General features: G+C 39.9%; 1 protein-coding gene across 8 annotated transcripts in view; it reads right to left on the bottom strand.

Annotated features, from left to right (window-relative positions):
* The window catches only part of CNTN4 (contactin 4), a 928,656-nt gene that overhangs the window by 143,322 nt on the left and 768,954 nt on the right, over window positions 1-16,380 (bottom strand). For all 8 annotated transcript variants that reach the window (XM_082412135.1, XM_082412132.1, XM_082412131.1 and 5 more), the window contains 2 exons: window positions 12,282-12,418; window positions 9,878-10,007 (listed from right to left, as the gene is read on the bottom strand). In XM_082412135.1, coding sequence (XP_082268261.1) covers window positions 9,878-10,007; window positions 12,282-12,418 — 267 coding nt within the window. The remainder of the gene's footprint in view (window positions 1-9,877; window positions 10,008-12,281; window positions 12,419-16,380) is intronic.

The raw sequence follows: 16,380 nt of genomic DNA, 5'->3' as shown, positions 1-16,380 counted from the left end.
TCTTTTGGGAAAGTTATTATAAAACCAAACAAATAATATTTACAGTCACAAGGTTGCTTTGCAGATTAAATAAAATACATGTATTGTACATAAAGTACTTAGTTCAGTATTTTCCCAGAGTAAGTCCTTTATACCAACTCTTCCCCTCTGCTATTTCTACTATCACCACCACCATTTTTAGAGCATTTTAAGCTGAAAAGCTTAAAGAAATATAGTTTTGTTTGAAAACAGAAAAAAAACTTTTTATTTTGAAATAATTATAGATTCACAGGAAGTTGCAAAGATAATACAGAGAGGTCCTGTGTATCCTTTACTCAGTTTCTCTCAGTGGTTACAGCTTATGTGACCATAGTACAACATCAAAACAAGGAAATTGATCATGGGTACAGGGTGTAGAGTTCTATGTTATTTTATGAAATACTTCCATGTTTGTACCTTCCACTGAAAGAAAGATACAGAATGCTTCCATCACCACAAAGATCTCTCTCATGCTACCCTTTTAGAGGCACATCCAACCCCCTCCTGTCTGTCCTCTCTATGCCTAGAATCCACCAATCTGTTCTGCAGCCCTATGGTTTTGAGAATATATATATATATATATATATATATATATATATATATATAAAATCATACATTATGTGATCTTATGGGATTTCTTTTTTTCAGTCAGCATAATGCTCTTGAGATCCACCCAGGTTGCTAGGTGAGTTCCTTTCTATTGCTGAGTAGTCATATCTTATATCTCACCCATCCTGGTATGGATGAGAAATTCATCTTTACCGTTGGCATTTCAGGCACTGTGATAACTGACAAATGCTTTTAAGCACACGATCCATTTCAGGATCTTTCAACACTCTCTCTGTCAACAGGTAGGATGCAGATTAGCCCTTTTTTCTTTTTATAAAGGTTTGAAAGCCAAACATTAATTGTGTAGACATAGGTAGAATCTTTCTTATTCAAAGAAAAAGATTTTAAAGCCATTTTAGAACATCATTTCTTACACAATAATTAACATGTTGATTGAAAATCATTCTTACATGTTTTAAAAGCTTTAGCTGCTAAACCCCTATTAACCTCCCTTGAGCTACCCTATCTGTATGACGATCATAAGACAGTATGAGTTTTTAAATATCTGGAAGCACTTGACCTTGCTATATCAGTCCAAATCAGTGACATTCCATTATACTTGGCGCAGCGTCCTAAACACTCCCACGTATTTGTGTCCTTGGTTAAACAAGTAGTGTATGGCAGTACAATGCCACATTTGATTACGAGTAGCTTTGTCAAGAGATCGAAATCTTTGTTGAATTTTATGTATTTAAAAAAACTTTTTTTTTGCTGTGTTGGGTCTGTTGCTGCGTGCGGGCATTTTTCTCCAGTTGCGGCGAGCAGGGGCTACTCTTCATTGCGGTGCACGGGCTTCTCATTGCGGTGGCTTCTCATGTTGCGGAGCATGGGCTCTAGGTGCGCGGGCTCAGTAGTTGTGGCGCGCGGGCTTAGTTGCTCCGCAGCATGTGGGATCCTCCTAGACCAGGCCACGAACCTGTGTCCCCTGCATTGGCAGGCAGATTCTTAACCACTGCGCCACCAGGGAAGCCCCTATTTGTTGACTTAACAGAAGAGAGTAATTAGACTGTGAGAATTCTGGAATTCCAGTGGTTAAGAAATGGTAGTACTTGTTATTAGCAATTATTAGCTCATCAGTTCCTTGAAGGCAGAGACTATGAATTATGGATCTTGGACTTAGCACAGGCTTTGGCTGGATATCACAGCCCTTTCTTTAATCCAAGTGGGGTTGTAAATGGCTTCTTGAACTTCCTGGCTTATGTACAGGACACTCTGTCCTCTCTGGACCTCAGTCAAATGAAGCAGAATTACCCAAGAAACAATATGGGCTGTTGATACGGTTGTCCCTTGGCATCTGCTATCCACAGGGAGATTGGCTCCAGGACCCTGAAGGTACCAAAATCCACAGATACTATAGTCCCTCATTTGAATAGCATAGTGCAAGGAATACAGCCAGCTCCCCATAACTGGCGGATGCAGAGTGCTGGCTGTATTCTCACACCACGTGAACTGGTGTGATGGTAGATGTTTAACAACTGGCTCTCCAAGCAAAACAAAACACCAAAGAACTTGGTTTTCGGTGCTTGCCAATTTCTGTGGTCCAAATACTCCCATCAGGGCCGAGTTCAGGCTACCAACAAGAAGTCACTGAACGCCGAACTGAGAAGGATACATAAACTCAGCTCCTGCCAATATGAACTAGTTCCGGCACATAATATCATTTCCCTGCTTCCCTAAAGCACATACTTAGGGGAAGGTTACAGGGCAAGTGGGCCCTGGGAGTTCAGCTTTCCCCAGGTTTGGGTCTTTCTCTGAGGCAACACGACTGTCTCCCCTTTCCTCCCAGGTACTCCCAGACAACTCAGTGGTGAGAAGACGGGAACTTCAATTGCCTTCCAATTCCTTTGATTGGTTCATTCTGTTTAAAGAATCTGTATCCTGACACTTCGTGAGTGACAATAACACAGCAGTTTTAAGGGCTTCAGCTACACGTGCCCTGACCTAGACATGCGGGCTCAAGAGAAACATACTGCAATGTGGACAAGCGATGTTTATATAGCCCAGCAGTGACTGATCTCTTGCTTATCATGTTCCTTCAATAAGGCACTTAACTGAAGGAGTTTTTTGTTTTGTTTTTTTGTTTGTTGCTTTTTTTTTTTTTTGCCTTTGTGCTATGCTTATTTTCAACCACATTCAAAAGGCTTTATTAAAAGCAACATGCCTCATACTAAGTACAAATGTATTTCTTCAGGAGCCTAGAAGAGCCAATGTCTGCTCAAGTTGGGAAAAAAAAGCTGGAATGTTGTTGGTACAAACGCTCTGTTTCTAGAAGAAATTGTCTCATATGATTAATAGAGCTTTTGTCAATACTAGGTTCAATCATGGAAGCATGGATTAATTGGAAGTAGAGTGGTTATACCAACAAATCTTTATTCCTCCCTCCAACTCCTACTTGCTTTTACAAGTTAGCTACTCCGCTGGGATGGCTTAAGAGTGGATAACAAAGGGTTCTATAGAGCAGATCTTAGATGAGGGCACCTAAATTTAACTGATCATAAGAATCACTTGGAGGACCTCCTCAACTCTACCCACCACGAAAGGGGACCTGATAATTTAAATTTTACTATTTTTGCCACTAAAACAGTGATCCTCAGAGCAGAAGCATTGGTGATCACCTGGGAGCTTGTTAAAAATGCAGACTCTCAGGCCCCACCCCAGATCTGAAATCAGAATCTGAGTTTAACAAGACCCCCAAGTAGTTTAAAAATGCATCAAAGTTTGAAACTCACTGCTAAATCTTTGTGAACACCAATTCTAATACTCCCTGGGTCAGGCTACTAAAAGAGAATCAATTTGCTGCCAGAAAGTAGTGGAGAGAAAAAATATTTCATTTATTTATTTATTCAGTAATTCATAGAGACTTGCAGCAGATAATGGTAAAAGACATAAAGTAATAAATACATTTAAAATATGGCTGATGTCAAACATAGGAAAGGTAGGAAACTATCTTACTAGACTTAGTACAATAAAGTGAGCTACTCTGAAGCCAAAATAGACAAGTCAACGTGATGGGCAGAGGGAAAAAGAATATATTTCTTTCTAACTAATAAAAAACAAACAAAAACAGTAAACCAAACCAAACCAAACCATATAATTTTTTAGAAGACAAACTTTCCTCCTGATTCTACACCTTAACAATCTATTGGAAATCCCTTTATGTAAAGGACTAAGGACTTTGGAATGGATAATGCCTTCATAGCACTTTTACAGAAAACTCAGACTTCGGTGGAAGGATAGTACATCCGGCGCTCCGTATCCATAGCTTCCGAAATCTACAGTTGGTTGAATCCAACAACACTGAATTGCAGATGCAGTAGGCCAACAGTACATGGGATTTAGACTCAGTGATGCCTTGGGCTGCATTCCTGAGTTATATTTTAAACTCTAACTCGCTGAAGGCATTTCTTTGGGGGAAATGACATAAGGAATTGTCATAATATTTATCCTTCAGATTTCAAAGTCTCCCTTCAGTTGGCTTTAAGCCACAGAAGGGAGACGCCAAGAACATCTAAGTATATCCTCACATGGCAGCCAAAGTCACTCTGTGGGCCTAATTCTAATTCACCATCTTGGTAAAATGGGGCCTTTAAGACATGGTTGGAATCTCTGATGCTTGATATTTCTCTTCTGGAGAAGGACTTTAGTTTCAGAGTCCTGATCCAAATCAGAAGGTTTGCCAGGTAGACCATATTCAACTTAAACAAACAAACAACAACAACAACAACAAAAAACCCTCTGTTCAGGCTAGACTTCCTATTTTAGGATCGTGGTTCTCCAAGTGCGGCATTGAACCGGCGGCGTCAGCATCACCTGGGAACTTGTTAGAAATGCACATCCTCAGGCCCCACACCAGAACTACTGTGTCAGAAACTCAGGAGGTAGCGCTCAGCAAGCTGTGTTTTAACAAGTCCTCCAAGTGATTCTGATGCGTGGTAAAGTTTGAGAATCAATACCATGGGAAAACTTAATTACCTTCTGATCTGATCAATTACAGCAGAAGTTCCCAAACTGTGCTATTCATTGGAATCACACCTGGGCGGCTTTAAGGAATAAAGGGCCCTGGGGTCCCAGGCCCAGGGATTGAATTAGTTGGTAGGGAGGATGGTAGAGTATTGGGCTCTTAAAGAACTCCCCAGATGACTGTCATATGCAGCACAATTTGAGAACCACTGAAATGGGGTTTTCTGGTGATTGTGCAGCTGTCTACATTATAAGCTTTTGGTATGGATACTAGTTAAAAACAGCAACAAACAAACAAACAAAACACATCTTACTATATTGCTACCCTTTTAGATCTGCAAGAAGTTTTCACATGTGATCTCTTTTAGTTTTGACAGTGAGGAGTAGCACCCTCATTTTACTGATAAATGTAGGCTTAGCAACTTGTTAAAAGATAGCAGATTTGCATTTGAGATCCAAGTGCATAGCTTCCCCTCTTCATGACGAGTTATGCAAAGCTCCTGCCTAGATGACATTTGGGTAAGAAAGGCGTCCGTCCTCTCATTGGATGCTGATCACACTCAGCACATTTGACGATTTTGTAATCTGGCTCAACGAGGCAGTTGAGAAATCAGACTTAGATGCAGATGAGCACTTGTGGAAGTCCCTGTGAAATCACTTTTAGTTTAGCCTTAATGTTTTTCTAATTTGTGAGCCAATCATTTGGACAAATGCCAAATTAACCAGATAATTGCTCAAGCCTGCACCTCACTTTAATTGGACCATCAGTTCCTTAATGGCATTGGAATGTCCTGCCAGGACATTCTCGACCACACGGGCCAGGAGATGCTCTCCACCATATGGGCCAGGAGAATCCCCACGGTCCTGAACCATCAGACGGAAACTCCTCAGGGCGAAGCTACTTCTATCCCTTATACAGTCTTGGCAAAGTCAGGTCACATTCAAGACCACCTGAATGTGAAGACACTCACTTGCTCTTTGGGATAGTTCATCCCATTTCAAAATCAGAGATACTCTAGTGACACTGCTGGTTATGACCCAGGTAAACTGGACCCAGTACCCAAGCATCTTGCCCTAGCAAATCACTTGTCTTCTGTACAGAACTGTTGGTACCCTCACTCAGATTCTTTTTTCTGGCCCCAGCTGCTGCAAGCATTGGTTGTCTACCACCTCCAGCTGCCCCCTTCTCTGGGAAATTGACTGGGAGGTTTTGCTCCAGCTGCCCTGCCATTGCTACCACCACCTAAAGGGCAGTTCAATGATTAACTGATACAGAGATTTTTTTAAAAGGCCAGCCTCCTTGCCTCAGGTGGGAATAGCTCTGAGATGCAGTTTATACTCTAGACATCTCCCTCCAGGAAGCGATATAGGCGAGACTTCACCTGAGACCATGTCCCTGCTCAGCTACCCTCCATGCCCTCCCTAGCTTGCATTCTCTTCCAGGTTTTTCCCAGAGGACACTCCTCCAGTGACTCATAGGTACCTGAATCCCTGCCTCTGCTTTTGAGGGCTTAGGCATCCTCTATCTTTACCACACGATATATACAGAATGACATTAGTATTCTGTTGGAGCAGCAGAGAAAATTTCAAGTTTAGCAATTCAGTCAGCATTCCCTAGTACCATATGATCATCTACCTAAGTGGACACAAACATTAAACATGAATAGAAATATTTCATTAGAAAAGTTACTTTTAAATCAATAAAATACCTAGTTTGGTTTTTTTAATTATATTTTTTATAAAAGACTCAAATTTCCCCAAGATTATAAGAGTCTATTCACTCTAACTCCAACATGCCTTCATGAGTGGAGAGAGAGATGCAATGATGGTATGACCCAGGGAATTGTGTAGCACCCCAGGGATGCCCACGAGCATATGTCACACGAGTGAATCTCATCCATGACCTAGGCTAACACAGGAGAAAAAGTCTGGGAACAGTTGCCTTGAGGAATAATAAACTATCAATTGCAATAGGTCAGTCACAAACAAGGACATTTCTATTTGATGTACTCATACCAGGCCTACTCTAATATACTGACCTCAAGGTAAAAGTCTCTCTATGGCATTCACCCACCCGGTGAGTAAATCACCCAGCACCTAGGTTAATTATTTAGCAGTTTCAATCCATTAATTATAGATACGTTACATATACATTAAGTACACAGACAGAACACATAAAACAAGACCAAGGGAAAAGCTTATTAAATATATGCTTCCTAGCCATCTCTTACTCATGACTTTAGGGCTATTACCCAGCATGAAAGGGAATCTCCTCTCTAGCACTGGAGGATGCTGAAATTTGATCGATAGCTGGAACCAACCTCCATTTTTTCTTCCTCATACTGAAGTATCTTGTTTTCATTTTGTTTCTTTGTTCAATTCAACCTCTCTAAGATTTTAATACAGGTAATAACTACTCAGTTATTTGATCCATAAGAGTCAAACTATTACCATTCGACAAGAAACAAAGTGACTTGTGAAACACAATCGTATTAGAGGTTACCCAAGTTAACCAATATTAATTTATGTGTATTTTTAAATAGTCAAATGTCTTCTCCCTCCTTCACTTCAGATGGACTCTAGGATTCACCCATTCAATACTTAACTGCCCTTCAAGTCAACTGGAATATACTAGCGTGATTTTTTTTTTTTTTTTTTGGGCAGGAAAAATGGGATATTAAAGAGGGAACTTCTAAGCTTGTTTAAGATCCTCTAAAATTGGCCATTAATTAACTTTTCCATCTTTCTCTTTCAAGTTTAAAGTTTGCCTGTACGCTTTATGTATTTGAATCAAAAATTCTGAAAAACATTCAGGATTCTCTGTGGGCAAGAAACTATCCAGATGTTTTATAACTTTGAACCTTTGTTCAGGCCATCTCACTCTATTCTGCAATGTTCCTGGTCCTTTTCTTTTTTTTTTTTTTTGCCTGTACAAAAATTATTTTTCAAAGCTCACCTGACTACAGCCCAGTCCATTAGCTAAACTCTTTCCTGAATTTCTGGAAGACTTACTATTTTCACCACTTGTTTGGCCTGTATCATTTACTGACATGCCTTACTGTTCTCATACTCAACAAGGTTGAAATCAGGGGGGTTAAATAACGTCTCAGGCATTTTTCTCTTATCTTTACTAATCTTGCTTGCTGATCTCAAGGGACTTAAGAAAGGACTCAGATCAAGAATTCATTTGGAATTAGTTCTAACTGGAAATGATTTGAAATAAACCTCTGAATGTAAGAGTTGAAGCTGTGATTACCACCTCACAGGCCTTGAACCCTGGGTAGGGGGAATGGAAAGGATCTGGTGAGGATCTTGGGATGTATAAATGTAAATCATAACATATATATATAGAGATAGATATAGACATGGATATATAGAGATGGATGTATACACACATACACATCTCTACATACTGTTATGTTCAGCTGTGGGTACGTGCTCTTGATAAAAATCATTTAACAGCCTTTCTCACTTTTGGCTCTGCTTTTGGGACTTTAGTCATCCTCTATCTTTATCCCATGACTATGTCCCATGATTTCCAGTCATCTGTTACTGTCAAATTTTCTCATTTTAACTAAGGGACCTACAAAATCTTTTAAAATTATCACGGCGTCCCCAGACTTAGCAATTGGCCAGCACTCACTTAGAAGGTTTCAGGACTATGTGATTCATTTCTTAGGTCACACACCCTCAGTTTTAGCTGTTCTTCTAACCAGTTGACATAGTGTTTAATAGAGAACACACTTCTTTCTGCAGAACATCCAAAGCAATCTACCTTCATGAACTGCGCTCCACAAGAGTCGGCTCTAACTACCAATAATCAGAGCCCATCTGGCCACGGTGGGATCACTGTACTTGTCCTGGAAGAAGCTGGAATTATTGTTCTCAATATTTATAGGGTGGGAGGTATGTGTGTTTAGGTCATCCTTACAGTAGGCCAAGCCAAGCTGATGATGACTCCGGGAGAAAAGAATTCTCCTAGGCCTCTTTGAGAAAGACAGCAGCCTCGTGAACTCTCACAAATTCTTGTCTTTGATGGGATGTTGGCTCAAGTAAAATTTGGTGAGAACAACAATTACGGAAGCTTTTTCATCCGTTTTTACCTTGCACAGGGTGGAAGGACATTCAATTAGGCAGCAACTACTTATGCATGTCAGATCTACAGGCCAGGCACCAAGAAGTGCTTTAGAGAAGGGCAAGTCAGGTCTCTGAATCTGGGAAAATTATCAGGGCTTATGGAATCAGCTCCCTTTCTCTTATTTATAATCTTTCTATTATGTTCTCTCTACGAAGAACTGCTGCTTAGACATTTAAGATAAATTCTGAAGTCAGAGTCAAGATTTTTCTACAAGACAAATGCAAGTTGATGGTCTGGAGTTCTTGTTTGCTTGTTTGTTTGTTTGTTTTTAATGCCCATAGGTTTGTTAAATCACTTAACTTGTGTTTTCAATGATTTACTTAACTCATTAATTCATTTTTTTAACAGTCTCTCAACTCCTTCATCACTTAGTACAGTCATTCATCCTTACATTCATTCATTATTTATTGAGCTCATACTTTGTGCTTCAACATTGTATTAAGTCCTGAGGATTAAATGATGAGTTAAACCAAATATGGTCCATGACATCATGGGGAAGTTAAAGGGCAGTTAGAGTAAAAGACAGAAAAATCACATAAGCAAATGTAAAATGCAACGGTAGCATGATACATGAAGAGGGGACAGAAAAGCACTCTAGGTAGAGGAAACAGTGTGGACCAGTGGCCTGTGGGGGAAGGGAGGGTGGTGAACATGCAGCACGGAAAGCTCAGCATTGCTGAAGAGCAGAAGGAAAGGGGCACATGGTGAAAAATGCAGCTGGAGGGGCAGACCACCAGTGCATAGCCTGGAAAATTCAGAGGTGAAAGAACAAGATGCACTTTGCTGGCTGTTCAAATACACCTTTCCACACCAAGTCTGCTCTTCCTCTCTCCAAGCCCAATCAGAGTGATAGCAACAGACGCCAAAGCATTTCATAAACTTCACTCAATTTAGAAGAGGGGCTGATAGAGGAATAAAAATGAGCGCCAAGGGAACTGCGTCACCCATTGTAAGCATCAGGAGAAACTGATTTAGAAAGTGGTCTCTTCTTAATGCTTGCAGAATGCATTCCTTGTTTCTCGAGCGATATCTTCGGTATAAAGATTTCTTCACCCCTTTTTCTTGGATTGAACGTTTATGTTTGGCAGAGGACATGGTAGTTTAGTGATTTTAAGAGTTTTTACTTTTTTTCTTTCCAGTATAAAGACTCACCTATAACACTAAGCTCTGCGCTGGAAAAGATAACTCCATGTTTATTTTCTGCCACACACTGATACATGCCAGCATCTGAGAGGTTCACTATTGTTATGTTGAGTGTTCCTTGCTCGATATGAATTCTATCCTGTGAAAGAAAAGAGGAACACAAAACAATGACCTTCTACAACTGAGACCTTAAGGCAATTTTGCTGCATGTTATATCAAAGGGGCTTAATGGGAAGAAAATAGCTATCACATAAGCAATTTACATACCATGATCTATTTATCTGTCAACTAAATTTGTGGCAGGTCAGATGCTAAATGGAACAACCCGTACATCAGTTGGTAAATGGAATTTAAATTGTAGGACTCTCTTGAGCTCTCATTGGTTTAATAGTGAAACCATTCAGATTAATATCCCCTCTAAACTGATGAAGTTGAAATTTACAATGCTTTTTTTACTCCAAGGCTTTGTGCTAACTGTGGGTGAGAAGTGGGAAATACAAGTAAGTTTACCGTTTAGAGTAGTTAAAACACTCAGATTATGATCAGGCAACACTTTGAAGGTTAATAGGATTGTAATCTTCTTGGATGAAGCAGAGACAAATATTTAATGTCAGCTGAAATTTACTAAGAAAAAGAGTAGGTATTAATAATTTAATGTTCCCTTACTCAATTGCTATCGGTGGCATGATCTAAGCTTAGGACCATCTGCTGGTAGCCAATCTGAAGAAAGCAAAGTTAGTGTATGCAACAATAGACCATCCTCATTCATCAGCCTGAGGCTACGTAACTTGAGGGGTCAATTTTTATAAGTACCCAAAAGGATCTCCTCTTCTCCAGGAGACCTGCCATTTAAGAAAGTAAAATATATAAAGACCTACTGGTTTTCTGGTTGCTCCGGGGTTGTGATTTAGTTGGGTGGACTCCATATTAGGCTTTGATCAACTCTCAGCATCCATGTTCTCTCACATTAAATAAAGGGAAGAAAATGCCAGTTACCTGGGTACTTACACTCTAGCGATTTGAGTTTGGCTTTTAGAATTGAGAGAATCATGGGACCAAAAAGAGTCCAGCAGTGACAGGCAGAGGTGTGGGTGGCAGGCTGTGGACCAGGCTCATCACAGCAGCCCATTTCTGCGGCTGCACACACCACACTGACGTCCCGGCCAGCGCTCAGAGCAGTTGCTCTTCTCTGGGGGCTGACGGGGGAGGAAACCTGAGCACAAAAAAACTGGCTCTCAACTTGGGGCCTGAAGAAAATGTCAACTTTCAGCGAACATTTGACTTCACTAGGAAAATACATAAGGAAAATTAAACTGGACACAACTGTTCTTCATTTTAAGGTCCCACCTTCATTTATTTTTATGGGCATTGTTCCTTCACTTATCTCTTTGAGCATCCTTAACAGACTTATTCTGATTTATGTGTTAGACTGTTCTACAGGTTGGTTATCTTTCTAAAAATATTTTTTTTGCATATGGTTTGGAATATTGGTGTGCAGGCTTATTTTGAAAAGGAGCTATTTTTGTCTGTCTTTTCCCCTCTATTTAGCAGTTTTGTGGTTGCCTCCACCTCAACCCCTGGGCCGCTGGTCCAGAAGCAGAACTACTCATGGCTTCTCTCAGGTCCTGATCTGGGAGGATGCTGGGGCTACTGCAATTCCCGTCCAGGGCCAGTGGGGGGCATAACCTGGTACCTTCCACCTCTCTTACGTCACAGAGTCCTATTAAGCCAGGCAGCAGTTTGTTTGCTTTTGCACTTAAGCCTTAGCTACAAGGATATTGTACCCTTGTCTCCAGAGAGGATTTTTTAATACCTGAGCTCTCAGCTACTACTGCCTGCTTCAGGGCCTATAGGCTGGTGCCTCCGGCCTCACTCATCACTTTTAGTTTTTCTTCTATTTCTGTTGCATTAGAGGTGTTAGTCTCGAGCTCGCATATGGCATTGCTAAACGTCTGAGGCAGAGTGGGCATTCTGCTGGTGAACATACTGGACCATTTGTCCACTAGTCTCCTCAGACGGAAGACGATAATAAAACCACACTGAAGGGGAGAATTTGGATGCTGAAAGGTGTTACTCACTCATTCTTGTCTAGCATACACACAAATTTGTGTCTTAGCACAATTACATGTTCCAGACCTTCAGCATAACTTTCCAATTAGAAAGCCAGAGATGTTAATCTCTGAAGGCCAAAGATGAACAAAAGATGCTTAACAAGGTTGAACAAGGCTGGAGAATCAGATTTATGTACAGTTTGTATTTATCAACTGCATTCGCTTTCACTTTTTCCACTATTTATGGCATTGGGTTGCATATTATTTTGGAGACAACTGGTCATTTTTCTGTTTGCATAGCAACAACACCACATTCAACATTACAGTAAATATTAAGACACAATTATCATCCATTTGCTTACCCGAGTTAACAGTGGTTCACCATTTTTCAGCCACCTGTATGTAGGTTTGGGCCTTCCATTGGCTTTACATTCCCAGAAGACATTTTCTTCAATGGCCACATGAATGTCATTTATTTTTTGAATCCAATTAGGTTGAGCTATAGCAGTTCACAAAGCAAAGACATACATTCAGTGTATGTTCAATCCATGTTTATCATATGCAATCAAGGGACAAAAATAGGCTTATAATAAAATTCCTTTTCCAGAGGGTATGCAAATTACAAAGCTGGGTAGAAGTTCAGGGGGTGCTTTTAGAAAACACCCACCCTATGTCCAACTCTGAATGTCATATTTTTGCAGCCCACGTGGCTGGTTTTTTCATCACTAAAGGCAGAATGAATAACACTACCCTGAGTCATATGGTGAAATTAACTGCCCTTCCCCCCGAATATCTATTCTTCCTTTTTTCCTTTTAATAAGAGATATCTCCCACCACCAGCCTACTACTTTTAGCTGGGCTCATGTTTTTTCTAGCTACACACTGCATTTCCAAGATTCCTCTGCAGCTGGTGGTAACCATGGGACTAAGTTCATACCAATGATATGTGGTGTGTGTGAAAGTGATACGAGCAACTTCCAGGTTACTGACTTAAAGATACTTGTCCTGGACTCTCACTGCCTTCCCCACTGATTGGAAAAAGCAACAACTGAAACAGCTTTGAGCTCAGAGATGAAGCTATGTAGGATGAAAATGCTGACCTGCCAGCCTCGGACCTTGAATGACCTTGTGGAATAAAGCAGCACCAGACCCACCTGCCTATTTTTGGAGAGATACATGTGAGAGAAATAAACTTCTTATTTAAGGCACTATATTTCTGGGTGTCTCTCACACACATCATATGGATACTTTTTGTGACTCCTTTCTCCTTCGAGGCTATCATCATTTTCTATTATTGACTTCTTTCATATTGATAGAATGTCATCCACAAGTGTATGGCCCTGGAATTCCAAATCTCTGAATGAGCCCTGGTTTTTACCAAAACCTTCTCAGGAAATCAAGTCCTGCCCACAATCTAACACAGGAATTCAAGACAGCACTTAATTCCCACACTGCCCAACGCCCTCTTCCTCTCTCCCCACCAAAATTGTGCCAAATTTTTCATGCTTCAATTAAGGTCATATTTTCTTTCCTTGTTCTTAAGGGAGATAAAGACAATGTTAACCTACATTCCCTAAAAAGTCTTCATCAATACCAAGCCTTCCCTAAAGCACAATTCGTGCCATTGGTAACTATAATAGCAAACATATTTAGGCAGAAGACCCTCAGCCCAAAGTTCATGCAGGAGAGAAGCACAGCTGTCATTCTGGAATGTTATCTTCTAACAAGGCACTTCCATAGGATAATGCCTACCAAGGTAAACTTAATAGTCAGAACTGGTATCAGTATTTAATTAGAAGATGCTACTCAATATTCTTAACACGTCTCTTTGCTGACTTGACCTCAGTATCTTTATTCAGTGAGGCTACTGATCATCCATAATTCAATGCAAAAGGAAATGACTAGTGCCGAGGCCAAGCTATCTTATCTTCCCAGCAATAAATGAAACTGGAAAAACACTAACAAGTCACTTAACCAGCAGAGGTCTCTAGGTCCCTGAATAAACGCTGCTTTCTCCTTTTATCCATCTATAAGCAATTCATGTTTTTCAAAGAGCAAAGCACAATTTTACAAATCCTCTACTGATGGGGATGATGCATTGTTGCACATGCGGAGAGGCTGAAAGGGTCAACTTTCAAAAAAGTCATAACATCAACAAGTATTAACTTGAACGAAGGGTTATGACCTTTATCCTTGAAAGAGCTGCAAGCCTACCATTGTTCTTAATCTTCCTGCTGCTAATGCAAAGGAGCTCAAAAGGTAGACACCTTTTTAGTTCTCTGCCTGGAAAATCTGATGTGTAACCCTGATAAGGCTAATGGCAGTTGTCTGCCTGATTTCACATTCAATCTGCTGAATATTTACCCCCCACAGAGTTTATGAAAACAAAGCAAAAAAGAAAAGCTATAGAAATCTGTGTGGAATATTAACAACTAAGCCAAACTTTTCAAAGAGAGTGAGGAAGAAAAAAAATGGAAGGGCAAATGTAACTTATGAAGCAATGTCAAGTTGAAGTTCAAAAAGGAAACATCAAAACCATGTGCAGAGACAGAGATTTCAATGTCATAGATTTCCTGTAACTCTTGGGCTTATTCATTGCTTTCTTTCAAACATACAGAAAGCTGGAAGCACTACCTTGCAATCTCAAAAAAGGAGATGGGGAAGGGAAGGGAGGGCCTTGAGAGGATTTGGAAAAGACCTTGCAAAGTTCTAACTAATTAAACACTTCTGAGGGCTCATTCTGTCTCTTGCAACAGGGTTATGGAGGTTAAGGTGCTCGACAGGAATGTTCAATGGTAGTGATTTGTGCTGGTCAAGGTGAAATCAATAGCAAATTCAGCCTTTGTGAGACATCGTCAGGTACTTTCCTTTTTTTTTTTTTTTTTAAGTAAAATTAATTCGTGAAAAACAAATTTGAATGGTTAAAAACCTATTCCTCCCGAAGTAAAATGAATTCATAGATGCCAAATTTGAAATGATATAAACATGTCCCTCTTGAAGTCAATACCTGGACATGGGCCCAGGGGGATCAGGATTGGAAGATCATATTATATAAATGGCAAAGAATGAGATAATGTTGTTTTTTAACATGCCAACTGCAGATCTACAGGGCAAAAGCCCACACAGTGAAGGTTTCTCCTGCCACTCACTTAGATTGGATGAATCATCTCTAAGTGGGTGAGTTTTTTCTAATAGAATAGTCCTGTGCCTGATGGAAATTATTCATATCTCTACATAGTTCTTTGGGTCACCCAGTTCAAAGTCCTTGGATGACAAATGGTCCATTTTAGTGCATAATAGAAAATATTGTTTCCTGTAACTTGTTTTGGATAATGTATTTGGGTCCATTGTATTTATCACCTAATATCTAGGTTTGACTACATTTTATAACTCCATGCCTAAAAAATAGCTCCAAGGAAGGCTTGAACAGGTTGATTCAGTCCTATTATTTCAGAAAGAAGGTTATGTCTAAATGCCTTTTGGGGCATTATATATATAGATCCCAAAAACTAAACAGAATTAATCATATCCACATATTAAAACAGAACCATCTGTTTTGCCATTCATGTTCTCTCAAGGTTTGAATAGAAGAATCTCTCCTCTAAAACATCTTAAGTCTTGTTCTCAAGATACAAATTCAAATATAAGGTTAAATGGTTGTGTTTTATTTGACCCTGTGACACTGTTAGTCTGTTGGATAAATGAACAAGCTCTTCTTTTCAATCTTTAGTTCAATAACTGCCAGAAATGACCTAAGTCAATGTGTATTCCAGCCACTGGAATCATGTAAGCATCTTATCCAATAACAATTTATATTGCAGACAGATATAATTTGAACTTAGTGGTCAAACAATTCTCAGCCGTATCTGGCTCTCTAACTGTCCAAAACCAGAAATTTCTGGTAGAAAGAAATGCCATCATGAGCCTTAGACCTTAGAAGGTTAAAAATTTTAAAGAAAGGATATAATGGGGAAAAACAATTTAAACTGCTATTAGGATGATGACCTGTAGCCATTCAAAATTATTTCTGGTCGCTTACACAGTCTTGGAGAAGATGAATCACGTCCAAGGAATGCAGAGGTTTGGCTAACATTACTTAAGAATTACACTGATAGTGAGCTCTATGAGCCTGAAGATAAGTACTTGGCTTCAGTTTACCATATACATAGTTGCTTCCCAAATCTTTATCTCCAGCTGGAATTCTTATAGTGTTGACAGAATCATTGAGATACTGTCAGTATCTTTACCTTGAATCCAACATCCCCAGTATTGGCACTTGGACTATTCATTTTCCAACCTTACTGTAGAGAGTCTTCCAGTTTATTGTTATAGTTTCCTCTTAAACCCTCAACTTCTCATTTGCAGAAGTCACTAAAAGGAAGGACGAGCTTCACAAGAAATACTCATACTGTGTTCTGTGCTAGGGTCCAAATTTGATCTCCCCTCATAATCTCCAGTCCT

Source organism: Balaenoptera physalus, assembly GCF_965194825.1.
Source record: "Balaenoptera physalus genome assembly, chromosome: 11".
Classification (NCBI taxonomy): Eukaryota; Metazoa; Chordata; class Mammalia; order Artiodactyla; family Balaenopteridae; genus Balaenoptera; species Balaenoptera physalus.
The sequence above is the reverse complement of the archived record's forward strand: the minus strand, read 5'-3'. Positions and strand labels throughout refer to the sequence as shown.